Consider the following 20,754-nt stretch of genomic DNA (forward strand, 5'->3'; position numbering starts at 1 on the left):
AGGATGAGGGGCCCAGCAGCCGCGTGGGCCAAGTCAGAGGTAGGAGGAGGAGCTGGGACCTGTGACATGTAGGTGGCCTGGGGCAGGGAGGTGGGGGAGGTGGGGAGGTGGGGAGATGGGCCGGCTGGCACTGCTGTTTACTATACCTTGTTTATCCTCCCACGTCGCTTTTTCAGTCTCCTCAGCCATGCATTGCTACCTATCGCCCCCATGTTGTTTGTGAATCCTTCCAAGGATAGGCAGGGATGTTTAGCGGGTGAGGGCCCCTCGTCTCTGCCCCACCTCCATTGCTCGGCAGGGACCAGTGGCAGCTGCTGGGGTTGCCCTGACCGTTTTGCTTGGCTGGCAGCTCTCGGTGGAGGGGAGCTGCCTACTACTGGAGCCGCAGGATCCTTGCACTGGGTCTCCTTCCCCGGGATCTGCAAGCCTGAGGAGCTGGGTAGCTGCTCCTTCTCCAGCACCTGAGAGGCCGCCTTCTCTGGCCAATGGGAGCAGGCAGGAGCTGGGCCAGGGAGCACTGCTGGAGCTGGGTCAGGCTTCCCAAAGGGAAGGACGCCTCCTGCAGGGCTGTGTGCGCTGGGCACTCCATGGGCCTTGGATTGGACACTTCCCTTTAAGGCCCTGGGCCTGCAGTCGAGGGAAGCGAGGTTTCCCTGAGTCTCCAGGGGCCTCGAGGTAGATGCTGTTGGTTCATTGCTACAGGGGCCCCCTTTCTCCTCCTCCTGCCCCTGGGTCTCTACCTCATCGTCTATTGGTTCTTCCATTGGTTCTTCCGGCTCTTCTGCTGTCGCCTCCATTGGTTCTTCCGGCTCTTCTGCTGTCACCTCCATCGGGGCCAGCATTTGTAGCGAAGGCAGCCTCATGGGGCTTCTGTGTGCCAAGTGCCTTGCAGACAGCACGACTTTCTTCCTTGAGGGGGACCTCCACACCGGAGGAGGCAGGGCCCGCCGTAGGGCGCTTGAGGTTGGGGTGAAATTCCTTCCGGATGCAAAACGGGGCTGAAGACCTCGGTGGTGACTCAAAAATCGAGCAGGGTATCGGGTTCCCAGTTGAGGCACACACGCAGGAGCTGCAGGGTGAACCCGGCCAGCCGAAAAGTTCGAAGGAACAAGAGGAGACCATTGGGGTTGCCACTGCTGCCGGGGCCTGCGGTGGAACCCGTAAAGAAAGCTCCTGCGTTTTCCCATATTGTGGGAAATTCCCACAGACAAAAGGTAAACGTCAGTAACGGAGAGTATACTCGTGAGTCTACAACCTGAGTGTACACCTGCCAGTCTGTGGCCAGACTAGCACTGGGTGGCTGGGCTCTTATGACATCACAGTGGGGCTGGTGACAGAGCAGGGTGTGGGGCAGTGCACAGGAACCCAGCAAGTTGAGTCAAAGGGCACAGGGTGAGGCTCCCCACCCGTCTAGCTGGACTCTAGCCTCATGGATGTCCTGCTCTTGAGGGCAGGGGTATGGCCCTGGATGGGCCCCACCGTGGGGCTGTGGGGCATGCGTGGCTGATCTGCCAGAGCCCTTCCCACCTGGTGCCTGGTCCAGGCGCTGGCTGGCACCCAGTGGCCATGTCTTGGCTGGCCTTGTCCCCTGGGTTACAGGGCCAGACCCTGCTGGAAGCAGAGCTCAGGACTAGCGAGATCCTGCCAGGCTCCCCTAGGGCCTCAGCACCTCTCTGCAGCCTGGAGCCAGGCCCGTCTTCTCCGTTGTGGTCCTGGCCTCTCCAGGCATATTTCTGGAAAGGATACGTGCCCTGGCTTGACTGGCTGCCACCCCTTACCACTTCTCTTCCTGACAGGCAGGGTCTCCACACAGCTCCAGATCACCCCACACAGAGGAAACTGGGCCCCAGCACCTGCCCCGGGAAGAGCTGATGAGCCAGGGCCGGGGCCTATCTCCCACAGAGCCCTGGCCCTCTCCTGAGCCTGTCCTCGCCACTAAGCGCGGTGTTGCTTTGTGCCCTGAAGCCTCCTGCCCACTCCACAGGTGGTTTGGGAGCTGGGCATGGAATCTTCTGTACACTCACCCCACCTGCCCTGCCCTGCCCTGAGGGATCATGAGATTTCTCATCACAGGAACGTCTCTTGTTGCTTAGGAAAAGTGGAAACCAGGGGAGGAAAACAGTCTTTCTCTGTAGGGTAGGGGTGGGGGTGGGTCACTGGGGAGGTGGGGGAGTAATAGGCCCACACCCCAGTGAGGATAAGATCCATCACCCGGGGAATGGAGCTGGGGCTTAGCCACATGGCACTAGGGCTCTTCAGACGAAAGAGCATTTTTTCCATCTGAAGTGCAATGTCTCATCAAGTAACAGCCTTGGGCATCTCCTTTGGGACTAGGGACTGGGGCCCAGGCCTGCATCACATAGCTGGGGCCTCCTCCTCACAAAGGGCTCCTGGGTGCAGGGTAGGGGCAGTGGGAGGAGGAGGCTGAAGCACAGTTTCTCCCTCAGCTCCAGCCCCGGGTCCCTCCACCCCACTGGGTCTACCAGATTCTACTCCAGCAGCTCACCCTGTCAGAGACAGGCCTGGGTCCATTTTCTATTCTGTCCCCTGGGACACTGGTGTCACCTTGTTCTCATTGTCCCCTTAGAGATCTGGGCCTGAGCCCACTCATGTCATAGCCTTGTAAAGTCTGAAATTCTCCCAGGAATTCAGATCGTTTCCTAAGGATTATTTCAGACTGTCCTTTGTTCTCGTAATTTCCCCACACCCTGCATTTTCTACTTTTATCAACCCGGGATAGAGCTTTAAAATTCACAAAACTAAAAAGTATAATGAAAATACAAATGACATTTTTTAAATTAGGAACATAATTTTGAGTTACCCAATTATGGAGATTGCTGTAACAAAACCACAGAAACACAAACACTTTGACAAATTATGTTCAAAACAAGAATTAAGCCTTTACTTATTGTCTTTAGATCTTTTGTATGTTTCCCTGATCCATTTCTTCTTACTCTGCCCCAAATACAGTCCTCACTGTCGTGGGTTTTGGATCATGTGCTCTGCGACCATAAGCCAGGAGTGGCTTGGGATGATCCGAGGTCCAGCTCCTGTGAGTGGAGAGCGGGTCTGGACACCCACTCTCTTTAAGATAATTGGGGTGTACAGTACAGTGGGCAGAGGGATCAGTGGTGGGGGTCCCCAAGAATACCTTCAGATTCAGGGACACTTCATAAAAACTTTCAGAATTCAGAAAAGCTATTCTACACATAGCTGTAGTTCATGACAGCAAAAGGACACAGAGGACAATCAGCAGAAGTAAAGAGCACATTAGTCAGGCCAGGCTCCGCAGCTCACGCTTGTAATCCCAGCACAGTTTTGCTCTATCGCGCAGGCTGGAATGCAGTGTCCTGATCTTGACTCCCTGCCACATTAGCCTCCAGGGTTCAAGTAATTCTCCTGCCTCAGCCTCCCAAGAAACTGGGAGTATAGGCACGTGCCCCCATGCCTGGCTAATTTTTGTATTTTTAGTAGAGATGGGGTTTCATCTTCATCATGTTGGCCAGGCTGGTATTGAACTTCTGACCTCAGGTGATCCATCCACCTCAGCCTCCCAAAATGCTGGGATTACAGGCGTGAGCCACCATGCCTGGCCTTGGTTTCTTTATAAATATGTCTTTAATATTTTACCACCTTGGAAGTTTTTTTTCTTCTTACTATAAAAAGCATATACCTCTAGAAATTATGAGATGATATATTCATAAAACGTGCTAATCTGCTACAAAATGCCGGCATATGACAATTCACAGCTGTCTACTTTCTAAATTTCTCTACAAAATAAAGGTTACAAATAGATAAAAATTATATGTAAATGAAACTACTAGAAATAAGGGTGAAAAGAAACAAATTTGAGAGAGGGCCCAGTGGTTCACACCTGCAATCCCAGCACTTTGGGAGTACTAGGTGGACAGATCACCTGAGGTCAAGAGTTCAAGACCAGCCTGGCCAACATGTCTGGCCAACATGGTGAAACCCTGTCTCTACTAAAAATACAAAAATTAGCCAGGCATCATGGCACATGCCTATACTCCCAGCTACTTAGGAGGCAGAGGTTGCCGTGAGCTGAGATCATGCCATTGCACTCCAGCTTGGGCAATGAGAGGGAAACTCCATCTCAAATAAAACAAATGAACAAAAAACAACTTTGTATGTTATGCAGAGGATACAAGGAATGTAAGATGGGTTTTTGTTAAGGAAAAAAGAGTATTTTTTCCTAAAGTGGTTGTAATAGTGATTATTCAAAGATTTTTCTAGAAGAAGCAAGAGAAAAGTGTACAATTGAATGGATACAAGCTGTAAAAGGTCTGTGGAAAAGAGAAAGAGAATCTTACCTCATGTGGTCAAGCTGATCACGATGAAGTGGATTTACTTATAAGGTATTGGAATGAGCCTTAATGTCAACAGTGCACTGATGCAAAATTAGAGTTTGGTTTTCTCTCTTAAAAATGACAGTACGGGCTAGGTGCAGTGGCTCACACCTGTAATCCCAGAACTCTGGGAGGCCGAGGCGTGTGGATCACGAGGTCAAGAGATCAAGACCATCCTGGTCAACATGGTGAAACCCTGTCTCTACTATTAATCTTTTATGCCATATTTTACTGTACCTTTTCTATGTTGTTAGAAACAAATGCTTGTTCCTCGGTGCTGAAAAGAACTAGTGCTCAAAGAATTTTCTCAGCAAGGCAATTTACTTCTACAGAAGGATGTGTCTCATGGATGGAACAATGGTGCACACCTCAACAGGGGAGGGGGAAAGTTTCTTATCCCTGATGCAGGTGTCCCCTACTGCTGTGTTGTTCCCCTATTGGCTAGGGTTGGACTGCACAGTCTAAGGTAATTCTGGTTGGCTGTTTTAAAGGGAGCCAGAGGTATGAGCCAGAGTGGCGGGGTGAGCAGTTTGTCAGGAAAGACAGTTATGGACCAGGTAACTAAAGGTGACTCAGGTCAGAGCAGGTGACCAGGAAAGACAGTTATGGACCAGGTAACTAAAGGTTACTCAGGTCAAGGCAGGTAACCAGCAGAACAGATGTGAACTACTGATTACATCTGGTAGGAAAGTTGTTCCTACTGATACTAGAGGCAAGGAGACAAAAAGAACCAGGAAGTTAAACTTTAAAATGGAGAAGGAAGAATGACAGAGCTGAACATACTGACATACTGATTATTTGAAGAGAAACTTGGAGTTCACTATGTTTAACATATGTGTAGATAATTTTAGCTACACAAATACTTATGATTGTGTTCCAGTTGCCTGCAGTATTCAATGCAGTAACATGCGATACAGGTTTGTGGCCCAGAAGCAAAAGGATATACCATATAGCCTAGGTGTGTAATAGGCTATATACCATCTAGCCAAACTGATAAAATTGCTGAATGATGCATTGCTCAGGATGTATCCCATTAAGCAAGGCATAACTGTATTTCACCTGCCAGTTTGCTCCTCACTAGTCCCATCCCTTCAATGAACGTTGCATAAAACTCTTAAGAACAAGATATTACATCTCAAGGGACTCACATCTGGGCAAGTGTTCCAGCAGAGTATGCCATAGATGTGAAAATTGATTAAGATTTTATACTCCAGCCCAAATGTTAAGTGCATATTCAATTGCAAATGTGCCTGCTTTGCATTCCCTCAGGACCTAGTGTAGTATTCATATGCTAATCAGAACTCACTGAAACAGTTCTTGTTCATCAGTAACTAAAACTATACAAATTGTTAATGCAGAGAAACTTTCAAAGAGCCAAAAGGGAACATACTTCAAAGTGAAGAAGCAGCTCTAGTTAATTATGAATAATGCAGTTCCCCACCTCCTCCAAATGTATGCCTTTCTTTGGACTATTGAAGGATTTGTGCACAAGATAAACCTGGGTTTGCAAAGCTTCACTTCCACACCAAATTTCGCAGGGCTGCATTAGCCCCCATGGCTTTGTTGAATTGTAGGCACTGCCCAATTTCATACACTTGTGCTTTTTTAAAAAAAAAATCAAAAAACTTAAAAATCTACCCCCAGAAGTTATGTGACATGGTAAAGCCCAATAAAACTGCATACCTCAGCCATACCTCGGCTTTCTGTTGAAACTGCTCTCTATAACCCAGATGTGAATAAGTAATTAAGGACTGTGATCCCCACCCTACCCAGACAATGTGTAAACGAATGCTCATCTTAGCTTTTGTGAACCACTTAAGTAACAATCAGAATGTCAAATAGTCCCCTGGCCTTCGGAATGTCCGGAAACTCCTCACCCCCATCCCCGCCCCTCACCCTCATCTCCACCCAGAAGGTGATTTGCAGAATCCACTAGCCCTCGGAATGAAGCCCCTCACCCCCATCCGTGCCCCTCACCCCCACTCCCAAGGTGGTTTTACAGGCATAAAAAGGTCTTGTCACCCTTGTTTCTCTGCTGTGGGTTGGAGAGACGTGAGTGCTCCATGGTCGCCGGCAATAAACCCTGCAATTTGGCATACTTTTGTCTTGGTGTTGACTTTCTATGCTCAGTCCGGTATTATATTTGGAGGTCCCACCAAGATCTTCTATTTTTCAACACCAGACAAAAGCCATCTCAGAATCTCTCCAGGGCAGCCGCTCCCACCTCAGGGGCCTCTAGCGGAGGCACCCCCTGAGTTGCCCCAGGGCCCCAGAGAATCACTGTGGAGGAGAGCGCTCACCCGGCCGACGTTCACCCAAAATTCTTAAGGGTCCTGAAAGCCTCCGGAGGTAAGTTTGGTTTGGAATCTGGTAACTAGTTCAAAGGAAGGGCCTGAGTCAGGGGACTGATGAGTCATTGCAACTCTGACCAGGCAGGCCTCACTGAGACGTCGCTTGAGGCCTCTGGTAGCTGGTATAGTGCGTATCAGCATCGGGTAGCTGGTATACTGGGTATCAGCTTCTGGTAGCTGGCATAGTGGGTGTCAGCATTCGCAGCCTTCTGGTAGCTGGCATAGTGGGTGTCAGCATCGTATTGTTTTCCGTAACCTCAGTGTGAGTGATAGAGTGTGTGTGTATATATGTAGCCCCACGGCTGAAAGCTACGGGGCTTGGCTTGAGTGGGCCTTCACCCATAGTTCCACGGGAGCGTCATAAGGCATAACAGTGATTCATCTCAGAGCTGTTCTACTCGGACTTCCATCCTGAGGTGACCAGGCCCAGGGATTATATGGGTACACCTTAGCCAAGACGCCCCTGAAAGACCCCTCTGGGGGCATGGCTGGGCAGGCAACTGATTGGCCCACCTTTTGGGAGGCTCCCACCCTTTGTCACTCTTGTATGTGGTCCTGTCTCGTCTGTAAATTTGTCAGTTTTATTAGACTCCTGTTAGGCATACACTGGTTCAGACCATCTTCCCTTGAGGTAGGGGATATTTTACAGTGGTTGACGAACCACTGGATGGAGGGAGCGTTTATTGATTATACCCCTGCAGAGATTACTCTTTTCTCCTTCTTTCTCATCATTATCTTCTATCACTGAGGCCTCACTCTTTCTTCCTCTGCCATGTGGCAGATAGTCTTAACTTTAGTTGTCTTTATTTTCTTCCTTGTTATGATTATTGTGGCCTGTAAATTCTTCCAGCCACCTCCACCAGGAAAAGAGTATTTTTGCCTGTGCTGGGTCTGAGTCCACGTCGGGATGCAGTTGTGCCCTCGATACCTCGGAAGTAGTTTCTTTGGGGTTGTAGGAACCAAAGTCCTAGATCAGGGTCTATGAGTGCTCTTTGTCAGGCTGGAATGGAAAACTGGTAACTGCTTATTCTGTCAGAAAAGTGTCCAATGTTATGGGCAGTGCCCGGTGGTGTATCACAGGGAGGCATACTGACATCATCCCAATTGTTAGAAATTCGGGTGCCATAAACCACTGAAGACAGATTGGCACTCTTGCTCACTTTACAAATTGTGGTGGGTGCAAAATACACACCCAGTTGATCTGTTAGTTCATTTCTTTTGCCACATGCCCACTTTTCCATGGGTTTTAGGTAGGAGAGGCTATAGTCGAGAAAATTATGCCCGAGCAGCAGTAAACCTCCGTAGAGCTTACTCTCACCAGTTGTGGTTTGCGGAGAGACCGCCACCTTACCCTGGCTCTTACCCCCTGTTCCTTTGGATAAAACTAGAGACAGACCCACCAATTCAATTGTCTGGTCCTTGCAGGACCTGGCTGCAGAGGCCCTACTAAAACCTGCTTTAGAGAGGGCAAAATTTGAATTGGAAGCTTTTTAAAATTGGCTATACCAAAGAAAGAGGAAGTAAACAAAAAAAAGAGAGGAGACAGAGACAAAGAAAAGAGAGCAAGGGCAGAGAGATAGGGAGACAGGAATTTAATGCTTTTCAGGGTCCCTGTGTCAAGGTGACCAAAAGCTGCAGGGGCAGGGAACTCACAGCCAGCCCAGCAGCTTAGAGCTCAGTTTTTAAACTGACACAAGAAGCGTTTTTTTTCTCTGCCAGCCCCACCCAGCTTTCCAGCAGGCCACACTGCCTCAGGATGCAGTATTTGCATCTAAAAACTGGCTTTAAGAACAGCTAACTCTTTGTAATGCAAGTTATCTGTTAGCACGGTAGTTAAAATGTAGGGCCCCTGCAAGCTGCAAGGTTGTTAGTTCAAATCCTCAGTGAAGGCAGTCTTAAATTAGTAAAATCTCTCAGGAAAATTTAAAAACAGAAAGAAAAATCAAATAGGGTCGTCTAGCTCCCGGCCTTGTACCCCTCCGCAAAGCATGAAGGCCAACTTTGAAGTTAGGTTTTCAGTTCAGTATGGCGTAAAATTAACCCCTGGAGAACTCTGCTTTTTTTTTTTTTTTTTTTTTTTTTTTTTTTTTTTGAGACGGAGTTTTGTTCTTGTTACCCAGGCTGGAGTGCAATGGCGCGATCTCGGCTCGCCGCAACCTCCGCCTCCTGGGTTCAGGCAATTCTCCTGCCTCAGCCTCCTGAGTAGCTGGGATTACAGGCACGCGCCACCGTGCCCAGCTAATTTTTTTATCTTTAGTAGAGACGGGGTTTCACCATGTTGACCAGGATGGTCTCGATATCTTGACCTCGTGGTCCACCCGCCCCTCCCAAAGTGCTGGGATTACAGGCTTGAGCCACCACGCCCGGCCTGAACTCTGCTTTTTATCTAAACTAGAATGGTTACCCTTTGGAATTAGGTGGCCTGACACTGGGACCTACAGCTCAAAAATTACCCAGGCTGTATGGAAAATGATCACAGAAACTCCTGGACACCCTGACCAGTTTCTATACATTAACCGATGGTTGAATTTAATCCCCCAATCCCGCTATGGCTGAAACACCGCATAAAACAGGCTCGACTTCAGGTCATGTTAGCTGGCCCAAAGAAAGCCCCTTCTGGGCCAGCCATTCTCCCCACCCCAGTGGAGGATCAGGAATTAACCTTCACCCTCCTCAATGCCCTCTGAACCAGGACCTCAGCACCCCCTTGACAGTACTAGTAACTAAACCTTGTACCCCCTGCACACTCGCAGCAGGGCCCCACACCCACCGGCGGTCCTTCCTCTCCAAGAGGCGCCTCCAACAGGAGAAGACAATTGGGGTCGCCCATTCTTTGTTCACTTCTTGTCAAGTGACATATAATTGGAAGGTGATAGAAATTAAAGAGTGGGCCAAAAACACCAAGTGCTGGCACAAGCTTTATTGAAAGCAAGGAAAAATCTGCTAGGCTGCACCCAAAATTGGCACGCAGCACCCGTGGCGTGGCAAAGGGAATTTTAATGGACTGCAAGCCAGCAGATTGCCTCCAGTGTGAGGGGCTGTGCAGGAGGGGAGGGGCTGGGGAATTGCTGAGTTTAATAGTTCCTGGGAGGGCTGGGGAACTCCTAACATGGCAAGAGGGGGAGGGTTAGAAACCTGCTGAGATGGAAAGTTCCCTGGAAGGGGGTCATGCTGGGAGGCTGGGGATCTTAAGGTGGTGACAGGGCTTTACAATAGAGTTAAGTTCTGTAAAAAAGTTCAACATCCCCTTGTTCTCTGAGAAGCGCCAGGCTTTGACAGGGCTCTTAAAATCTGTACTGCAGACTCATCGCCCCACTTGGAATGACTGCCAACAATTATTACTGAGTTTGTTCACCACAGAGGAGAGGAGTAGAATTAGACAAGAAGCCCATAAAGCAATACTTGGGACGGGGGGTGGATCAGAAGATGCCAGGAACAAATTAATGAAATTTTCCCTTCCACCAGGCCCCAATGGGACCCAAAAACCCCAGCAGGCATGCAGGCTTTGAACAGTTTTCACCGGTACTTGCTAGAGGGGGTTAGGGGGCAGCCCAAAAACCTACCAACCTCTCCAAGGTAGGGATTGTGACCCAGGGTCCACAGGAGTCCCCAGCCGCTTTTATTGAGCGCCTACAGGACGCTTATCGCACCTACACTCCTATTGACCCTGAGGCCACGGAGAATCAGCGGGCCATCAATCTGGCTTTCGTTTCCCAGTCTGCCCCAGACATCAAAAGAAAATTGCAAAAATTAAAGGGGTTCCAGAAAATAAATTTAGCTCAGCTATTAGAGATTGCCCAAAAAGTTTATAACAATAGGGACACCTTAGAGGCCAAGCAAGATAAGGGAATTACTAAGGCTGTGATAACAGCACTCCAGGAAACCCAAGTTATTGCACGGGGAGCAGAAATCAAGAAGACGCCCAGGAAGACTGTGAGCATACCACCTTGTCCCTATGAAGGACTTTACAGACTTTGGGGTACCAGGTCTCAGCTAAAAAGGCCCAACTCTGCCAGCCCATGAAACGCCAAGTTCGAGAATTTTTTGGGGCAGTAGGGTACTACAGGCTATGGATTTTGGGATTTGCTGAGATAGCCAAGCCCCTGTATGCCTGCACTGGAGGAAATTAGCCCTTGACATGGACAGAGGTAGAGCAACGGGCTTTTGAAAAGCTCGACTGCCCTGACTGCAGCCCCAGCCTTGGCCTTGCCAGACATCTCTAAACCTTTCTAGTTGTTTGTGCATGAAAAACAGGGAGTCGCTAAGGGGGTGCTCACCCAAACTCTGGGACCCTGGTCCCGGCAAGTCGCCTACCTCTCAAAAAAAAAACTTGACCCTGTAGCCTCCGGATGGCTGGCTTGCGTAAGAGCAGTGGCGGCCACAGCCCTATTAGTCAAGGAGGCAGACAAACTGACTTTAGGGCAGGAGTTAAACTTAGTAGCTCCCCACGTGGTGGAGTCACTACTCCATGGAGCCCCAGGAAAATGGATGTCAAACACCCGCATAGTTCAATATCAGGCCTTTTGGATCGGCCCCGCATAAAGTTTTTAAAGACTAGTTTTAAACCCCACCACATTGCTACCTGACAGCAAGCCAGAGGAGCCCATACATGACTGCCAACAGACTATAGATGTCCTCCACGCTGCGCGACAGGATCTCACCGACGTCCCCCTGCAGAACCCAGAAGAGGTACTGTATACAGACGGCAGCAGTTTCATGGTCGACGGAGTCAGGTACGCCGGGGCAACTGTGGTCACCCTAGAGTGGGTTATCTGGGCCCAGGCTCTCCCACATGGGACCTCAGCCCAGAAGGCAGAACTCATAGCTCTGATAAAGACCTTGGACTGGGCAGAGGGAAAAACTGTCAATATCTACACGGATAGTCAATATGCCTTTGGAGCCATTTATAAAGAAAGAGGGCTGCTTACCTCAGAGGGAAGAATCATCAAAAACAAAGGAAATCCTAGCCCTGCTAGAAGCTATATGGAAGCCAAAGGCAGTGGCATTAATACATTGCAAAGGACACCAGAAGGGACATTCACCAGAGGCAAGGGGAAATAGGGCAGCTGAACTGCAAGCCAGACAGGCAGGCTTGGGGCCAGTAAAACCTGTCTCTTCTTGTGACTCTGCTGGCCCCAAACCTGCCTCCTACCCCAACGTCCTCACCTGAGGAAGAAAACTTTGCTAAAGAACGGGGTGGGAGGGCAAAATTCCACAGGATGGTGGGCTCTACCGAACACAAGGATTGTGCTCCTTGAGGCTCTAGGGAGGGCTCTAGTCAAGGACATACACCAGGCTAATCACTTAGGGCAAACAAAGTTAACTGAGCTGCTGAGGGCCAGATACTACATTCCACATTTATATGAGATTGTTAAGGAAACTTCTACTTGTTGTGATATATGTGCCAGAGTAAACCCAGGAGGCAGTAGGTCTAGTCAGGCAGGGATAAGGCTTAGGGGTACTAGCCCAGGGGAACACTGGGAGGTAGATTTTACTGAAATAAAGCCCCCAGCGTGCAGCTATAAATACCTCCTTGTGTTTGTAGACACTTTCTCTGGATGGGTCGAGGCTTTTCCTACTAGGTCAGAAACCGCACTGGTAGTAACAAAAATATTGTTACAGGACCTGGTTCCTCGGTTTGGCTTTCCTCTGACACTGGGATCAGATAATGGCCCTGCCTTTACGGCACAGGTTTCACAGGGCCTGACCAAGTCCCTGGGCATATCCTGGAAGCTACACTGTGCCTATCACCCCCAGAGTTCAGGGCAGGTTGAAAGGATGAACCGGACCATAAAGGAAACTTTAACAAAATTCATTCTAGAAACCGGTGAAAACTGGGTCAACCTGCTTCCTTTTGTCCTCCGTGTCCGATGCACACCCTATCAAAAAGGCTTCTCCCCTTTTGAAATCATGTTTGGTAGGCCCCCTCCCTTACTCCCCAGACCGGCGGATACCGTGCATGCTGAAGTTCATAACCACACACTCCTTAAGTCCTTACAGGCACACTAGTCTGTTCAGTCCCAGGTGTACCCGCTCATCAGGGGAACTCAACCTACTCCAGTGGACCTCACTGACCAGCCGGTATACCCCTTCCAGCCAGGGACAAGGTCCTGGTAAAGAGATTCACCGCCTCTGGCCTAACTCCTCGCTGGAAAGGACCCTACACCATGATCCTGGTCACCCCCACGGCCATCAAGGTGGATGGACTGACTGCCTGGATTCACCACTCATATGTCAAGACTGCCCGCCCCCCCCCCGACGCACAATGGAGAGTGACCTCAGCTTCAGCAGACCACCTATAGCTAAGACTTTCGCGCTCCTCACGCTCCCCTTGGAGCGGACCCCCCCCTTGACTCCCACCTATTACTGGTGGGTCCTTACTGAAGGATCCACTGGAGAATATGTTAGTTCTGTAACAGGAAAAGAATCCACCCTTGTCAACTTAACTCTAGAGCACATTCCCAGAGATCCCATAACCTTCTCCCTAGACCTCTGCACTCTCTCAAGCGAGAGCCTAAATATATATACTAGAGAACAAATGAAGACAAGAAGATGGGGGTGGGGAAATGCGGTGAAAGCAAAGGAGATGAGGTTTGGAAACATATAGGCCGAAAAACAGCTTCAGACTATAGGGCTATATCTATGCTCAGGGTCTACCCCACAAAAAAAGATGGAACTGTGGAGACTTAAATGAATTCTTTTGCCCCCGTTGGAGTTGTGAAACTATCTCCACTCTATCAGGATACACCAAAAATGTAGACTCCTTCATCTCTTTTAACCGAGACTCTCCCCCATCCTCATGCTACACTGGGTCTTGTAACCCACTCAAAATAACTGTAACTACCCCAGATGGTAGATGGACAATAGGGCGAACCTGGGGTCTCAGAGTATATATGAGTGGGTGGGACATGGGAAACATCTTTACCATCCAGCGTCAAAAATGTTTTCCTGGTCCCCTTGGCTCACTTCCCTCCTCACAGGCCTGGTGAGACATCTGGCCCTCCTCTTATTGGGTCTCATGTTTGGCCCCTGCCTCCTAAACCCACGGCTCAAGTTTATAAAATCTAGGGTAGACTCCATAAAATTAATAATTAGTCCGTAGAACAAACACACAGTACTAACCAGTTAGAGGAATCAATGATTTAATTCCTGTAAATCAAACAAGGCCAGAATGTGACATGGTAAAAAGCCCATAAAACTGCATACCTCAACCATACCTCCGCTTTCTGTTGAAACTGCTCTCTATAACCCAGATGTGAATAAGTAATTAAGGACTGTGATCCCCACCCTACCCAGACAATGTGTAGACGAATGCCCATCTTAGCTTTTGTGAACCACTTAAGTAACAATCAGCATGTCAAATAGTCCCCTGGCCCTCGGAATGTCCGGAAACCCCTCACCCCATCCCCGCCCCTCACCCTCATCTCCACCCAGAAGGTGATTTGCAGAATCCATTAGCCCTCGGAATGTCTGAAGCCCCTCACCCCCACTCCCAAGGTGGTTTTACAGGTATAAAAAGATCTCGTCACCCTTCTTTCTCTGCCACAGGTTGGAGAGACGTGAGTCCTCCATGGTTGCCGGCAATAAACCCTGCAATTTGGCATACTTTTGTCTTGGTGTTGACTTGCTATGCTTGGTCCGGTATAACACTTAACAAATATTCAAGTTCTCAGTATCTCAGTAACTGCTTTTTACAGCATCTTAGACCAAAAGAAGTACCTAACAATTTGGTTAGGTAGTTGGTTCCCAAACCACTCAATACATTTTTATGTTCTAATAACTTAATTACAATTTAGAAAAAATACTGATAAGTTGAAAGAAAAATATTTCATTCTTAACCACAGCTATGTACTTCTGGGATGCGTGCTTGGCACAGCTCAGCTTTCAGACCTTAGAATCATGTGGGACACCTTCACCCTCATTTTCTGTTTCCCATTGATTTTTCAGTCGTTCATTTTTATTGCAGCAACTTCAGAAAACACAAACCTTTCAATGATACAGTGCCACCAAAACAAATTTGTGTAATCAAGCTGCTAACTCAGGATGTGTCTGACAGATGTCAAGTTCCTCCCAAATTTCACAATTTCCCACAGTACTCCTGTTGCTGGTGAGCCAGTTAAGGTTCTTGAATTCACCTCAAAGAAGAATTTGAGAATGAGTCCAAAGTGAAAATAGGTAAAGAACTTTATTGCAAAGTATAAGTACAGTCTGATAGCTAAGTCAGAGCAGGTTGCTTGAGCGTAAGCCCGCATTGGCTGGCACTGAGAAACTTCTGTTTATGGGAGATTTACATGATTATTCATAAAAGGACAGGAAGGGATGTTGCGATTAAGCCTGTTGTGGGTGGTTTCTTAGGCCCACCTGCACAGTGACCGTACATGCTAGTACATACATCACATGTCTCATTAGCATTTTAATTTTCCACCCAAGGATATGTTTTTTACTATTATAATGGACATAGGTCAGCCCAAGGAAACTAATCATGGGTTTCTGAGCTTGTACAAGTTTGGGGATTTTCCCTTCTTTTCCTTTATTTCCTGCTGCTGGATCTTCCAACCAGGAGCCCAGGACACATTACATGCGCTGACAGACAGTTTGTTCTCTCCATCTATTTGGCAAGTTTGTTCCCTTTTATGGGAGGCTGTGATCACCCTTTCTAACCTACCTTACTCCTGCCGGTTCATTGTGATACCTGAGATGGGTTGGAACATAGTTTAGGAACTTTTTTTATTTTAATCTTATAATCCATACGTTAACAAGGAAAGAAATTTATCTGAGGCATTCCAGTCCTTTTAAATTATCAGGCCTAGAGAGGCATTAAGATGAGATAGCAATCATATCCCACTTCCCCCCTTTTGAGACCATGTATTAATCTACTGAAACTGCTTGATACTATCATAATAGCATAATATCAGGCTATTATAAATTAACCTAATAATGCCATACTGAACTCTATAACATTCTAGAGCTTAACAATGTATAGCCAATGAGTAATTTGCATTATTTTAATGTAAATTATTGGTAAACAACTCAGGAGCTTCTTCTTTACCTTTAACAATTCCATTTGTAACTGCTGCTGATCAGAGTGCATATCCAGAGCAGTTCGAATCTGCGCTCCCTGGTTGCAATCCTCAAGCGTGGCCCAATAAATTCTCTACTTATATTAATCTTTGCCTTAGCTTCTTTCTTTCAGGTTGGCAAAAAGCTACTCCAAGAAAACGGTGAGGCCATACTTATGTTTCTGAAAAGTTAAATAGATGGTATACAGTGGCAGATGATGGGAATTTGGGGACTTCATCTTAATACCAAGTAATCAGAAATTTCTAGAAATCTATACATCTAAATTTTAATGTTATCAGTGGAAGACTATTACAGCAAAAACTTCTGGAGTATTTAAAATATTTCTTGCAGCCAGGCGCAGTGGCTCATGCCTATAATCCCAGCAACTCTGGGAAGCCAAGGAGGACAGATCACTTGAGATCAGGAGTTCAAGACCAGCCTGGCCAACATGGTGAAACCCTGTCTCTACTAAAAATACAAAAATTAGCCAGACGTGGTGGTGCGTGTCTGTAATCCACCTACTTGGGAGGCTGAGGCAGGAGAATCACTTGAACCCATAAAGCATAGGTGCAGTGAGCCAAGATCATGCCATTGCATTCAAGCCTGAGCAACAGAGCAAGACTCTCTCAAAAAATAAAAAATAAGTAAATAAAATTTCTTGCTCTAAAAAATAAAGTATATATAAATATCAAAGAACATGCAAATTAGGAGGCATGACAAAGATAAGATAGCCCAACTCCTCCATTTAAAAATCGGGGCCCAGGAGGTGGCTCACAGCTATAATCCCAGTGTGAGACCAGCCTGAGTAACAAAGCAAGACCCTGTCTCCTGAAAAACAAAAGAAAATTTTTTAAAAACTTCAACTGGTTAGATAGATGGAAAAAAATTTTTTTCTTTTTTTGAGACAGGGTCTCATTCTGCAGTCCAGGTAAGAGTGCAGTGGCAAACTCTTGGCTCACTGTAACCTCTGCCTCCCCAGTTCAAGCCATTCTCATGCCTCAGCCCCTTTAGTAGCTGGTGCTAAATGTGTGAACCACCATGCTCAGCTAATTTTTCTACTTTTAGTAGAGACAAGGTTTTGCCATGTTGGTCAAGCTAGTCTTAAACTCCTGGGCCCCAAGTGATCCACCCAGCTTGGCCTCCCAAAGTGCAGGAATTACAGACAAATGACATTTTTAAAAACAATAACTAACACCGTTTAGCTCTTATATACATCAGTCACTAAGTACTTTACTACTGTTGACAAAAATAGTTAAACTCTGTAAAATATTTGAAGAGATTTATTTTAAGCCAAATATGAGTGACCACAGCCTGTCACACAGCCCTCAGGAGGTCCTGAGTACCAGTGCCCAAGGTGATTGGGGCACACTGGGTTTTATACATTTTAGAGAGGCATGAGACATCAAATACATGTAAGAAATATGTTGGTTTGATCCAGAAAAGTGGGACAACTCAAAGCTGGAGGGTGGTTCCAGGCTATAGGTGAATTTAAATATTTTCTGATTGACAGTTGTTTGAATTTGTCTAAAGACCTGAGATTGATAGAAAGGAAATGTTCAGGTTAAGATAAAGATTGTGGAGACCAAAGTTCTTGAAGTCTTATAGTGCCTGCCCTTAGACATAATAGATGACAGATGTGTCCTATTCAGATCTTTGTTCATTTCTTTAGGATAGGGAGAGTGTGAAAAGTAAAAACCTCTGCTTTTCTTTGTTCTGTGTGCTGTCATAACAGTCTTCTGAGAAGTAAGAAAATTACCTTTCTGCTGCAAGTAAAATTGCCTTGCTGAGAACATTCTTTGTCTGAGCACTAGTCCTTTTTGGCACCGAGGAATAAACATTTGTTTCTAACAAGGGTCTAGAAGAAAAAGATATGGTATGTTAATAGAGATTCTTTACAGATGCAAATTTTTCCCCACACAAAAAAAAGACAGTTTTGCAGGGCTATTTCAAAATATGGCAAAGAAACATGTTTTGTGATAAAATATTTTTATTTTCTTCCTTGTCTCATAATGTTATGTCAGAGTCAGGTTTTTATTCCTGATGTATTGGGTCCTTGCTGTTGTGTCCTACCTCCATTGGCTGGAGCTGCACTGCACAATCTAGACTGATCCCGTTGGCTAAAAACTTAAAACTTTCTTAAATAGGTAAATGCGCAATGGTGAACAAAGGAAGAAAGGTTGGATACTAAGTCATGGTATACAGGGCTAAATAAAACCCATCTGATGAGAATTTATGATTTGTAGGGCATGACTCCTCAGACCCCTTAAATAGGAATTTGGGCAAGATAAAAAATCAGAGTTCAGTCCTCACTACATTAACTCATTAATTCACACTTCAACCTCATGAAATGCTATAATTATTCTTATTTTAAATATGAGTAAACTGAGACGCAACCTAAAATATTTACCCAGAAACACACAACCAGCAAGTGGAGGAACAGGCATCAAACTTCAGCCCATCTGGTCCCAAAACCCAAGCTCTTCTTCAAATGGAAAAGCTTGGGAAGGTTTTTTTCTAAATATTTAATTCAATTCTTGACAATTTACAAAGTGCTTTACTTATTTATGTACTTTGAGACGGAGTTTTGCTCTTGTCGCCCAGGCTGGAGTGCACTGGTGCAATCTCGGCTCACTGCAACCTCTGCCTCCTGGGTTCAAGTGATTCTCCTGCCTCAGCCTCCCAAGTAGCTGGGATTACACATGTGTGCCATCACTCCCAGCTAATTACTGTATTTTTAGTAGAAACAGGATTTCACCATGTTGGCCAGGCTGGTCTGGAACTCCTGACCTCAGGTGATCCACCTGCCTCAGCCTCTCAAAGTGCTGGGATTACAAGCGTGAGCCACCATGCTCAGCCTGAAAAGTGCTTTAAATCAATTATTTATCCTCTGAGAGTCACAAAACTGCAAAGTGGGCCAGAAAAAAAATATATCCAAATTCCAAGTGAGAAAAATGAGATTGAGCAGGGTCGGGGTCAAGGTCAAGTTGCTAGTGAGCATAAGGCAAGCCCAGATTCCTGCCCACAAGTCTAGGGATCTGGCCACTGGACTGAAAGTGATTAAAAAAAAAAAAAAAAAAAACTTTGTCAAACTGTATTGGGGCGAGGGAGGAAGAGACAGGTGGGGGATGGAGAAGGCAGCGCCTGGGCCAGTGAGGGAGCAGCCTAGCCGCAGAAGCCCGAGCAGGAAGCCGGTTGAGGTCGCATTTTTGCCGTTTTTGGGCCGCTGCCGCGAGGCTTACCCAGGAATGTCTGGGCTGGCACCTCGCGGCAACCGCCGTCTTGGCCTGTAAGGGCCGCCATGTCCCGGCGGCGCGCGCGCTCAGAGGGAGGCTTCGTGCCTGCCGCGGGCGCTGGAGGAGGGGTCCCAGGCTGGCGGGGAGGGGCTGCCCCAGGCCCCGCGCCTACCCCATTACCGAGGCCGGCGCCGGGCCAAGAGGATGTGCAGTGTGGGGCTCTGAAGCATGGAGGGGGTTCTATACAAGTGGACCAACTATCTCAGGTTGGCAGCCTCGTTGGTTTGTTTTGGATAATGGAATCCTATCCTATGATTAACAGGATGATGTTTGCAAAGAGAGCAAAGGAAGCATAAAGATGGCTGTTTGTGAAATTAAAGTTCATTCAGCAGACAACACAAGACTGGAATTAATCATTCCTGGAGAGCAGCATTTCTACATGAAGGCAGTGAATGCAGCTGAAAGGAAGAGGTGGCTAGTTGCTCTGGGGAGCTCCAAAGCATGTTTGACTGATACAAGGACTAAAAAAGAAAAAGAAGTAAGTGAAGCTAGTGAACCGCTGAAAACCAAAATGTCATAAAGAAAGATGTGGACAAACCAACCAAAGACAACGTTACTCAGAGGCAATTGACCAGGTTAGAGAGGAGCATTCTCCTTGCAATCCTCAGGAAGCCAAGACTTTTATATATATTATATACGTATATATATTATATGTATATATATACGTATATATATGTATATACATATAATATATATACGTATATAATATATATATGTCACTGATCAAAAAGCAAAGCGCAGCTGGGTGCGATGGCTCACACCTGTAATTGCAGCACTTTGGGAGGCCAAGATGGGTGGATCACCTGAGGTCAGGAGTTTGAGACCAGCCAGGCCAACATGGTGAAACCTCGTCTCTACTAAAAATACAAAAATCAGCTGAGCACGGTGACACGTGCCTGTAATCCCAGCTGCTTAGGAGGCTGAGGCAGGAGAATCACTTGAACCCAGGAGACAGGCTCACTGCAGTGAGCTGAGATCGCGCCATTGCCCCCCAGCCTAGGCAACAGAGTGAGACTCCATCTCAAAAAAAAAAAGCAGAGTTTCAGTACAGTGGCTCATGCCTGTAATTTCAGCACTTTAGGAGGTTGAGGCAGGAGGATCCCTTAAGCCCAGGGATGGACAACAGCACCTACAAAAGAGAAATATAAACTGTTCTATGAAGACCCTATATTAGCATGAAAACAAAAGTGGGTAGTTTTGGTCCTTTCTGTATTTTCAAATTAGTATCTATAGCATGTAGCAATGGTTAGAATAAGTGAATGAATGCATACCATGTACTTACAATCATAAGAATATAAAAAGCACTTCACTCTGGGAGGCTGAGGTGGGCAGATCATCTGAGGCCAGGAGTTCAAGACCAGTCTGGTCAACATGGTAAAACATCATCTCTATTAAAAACACAAAATAAGTAACCAGGCGTGGTGGCAGGCACCTGTAATCCCAGCTACTCAGGAGGCTGAGGCATGAAAATTGCTTGAACTCAGGAGGCAGAGCCTGCAGTGAGCCAAGATCGAGCCACTGCACTCCAGCCTGGGCAGCAGAGTGAAACTACGTCTTTTAAAAAAAAAAAGCACTTGAAATTAATGCTACCTGTTACTATTATTTTTGTCATTATTACACCCACTGACATTGGAATTCTGATGAGGATCACAGGTGATGGTATGCAAGTACAGAAGAGTCATG

General features: G+C 46.9%; 1 protein-coding gene and 1 pseudogene across 13 annotated transcripts in view; one reads left to right on the forward strand and one right to left on the reverse strand.

Moving 5' to 3' along the window:
* The window catches only part of LOC128929440 (putative UPF0607 protein ENSP00000332738), a 41,264-nt gene extending 22,157 nt beyond the window's left edge, over positions 1 to 19,107 (reverse strand). For 9 of the 12 annotated variants that reach the window (XM_078347544.1, XM_078347546.1, XM_078347545.1 and 6 more), the window contains exon 1: positions 147 to 19,107. In XM_078347544.1, the coding sequence (XP_078203670.1) occupies positions 147 to 1,187 (1,041 nt within the window). In that variant the 5' untranslated portion in view covers positions 1,188 to 19,107. The remainder of the gene's footprint in view (positions 1 to 146) is intronic. The other 3 variants (XM_078347541.1, XM_078347542.1, XM_078347540.1) reach the window with 3 other exon arrangements.
* The window catches only part of LOC100413607 (voltage-dependent T-type calcium channel subunit alpha-1H-like), a 61,015-nt pseudogene that overhangs the window by 11,733 nt on the left and 28,528 nt on the right, over positions 1 to 20,754 (forward strand). The window lies entirely within an intron of this gene.

This window comes from Callithrix jacchus, chromosome 13 (genome assembly GCF_049354715.1).
Source record: "Callithrix jacchus isolate 240 chromosome 13, calJac240_pri, whole genome shotgun sequence".
Classification (NCBI taxonomy): domain Eukaryota; kingdom Metazoa; phylum Chordata; class Mammalia; order Primates; family Cebidae; genus Callithrix; species Callithrix jacchus.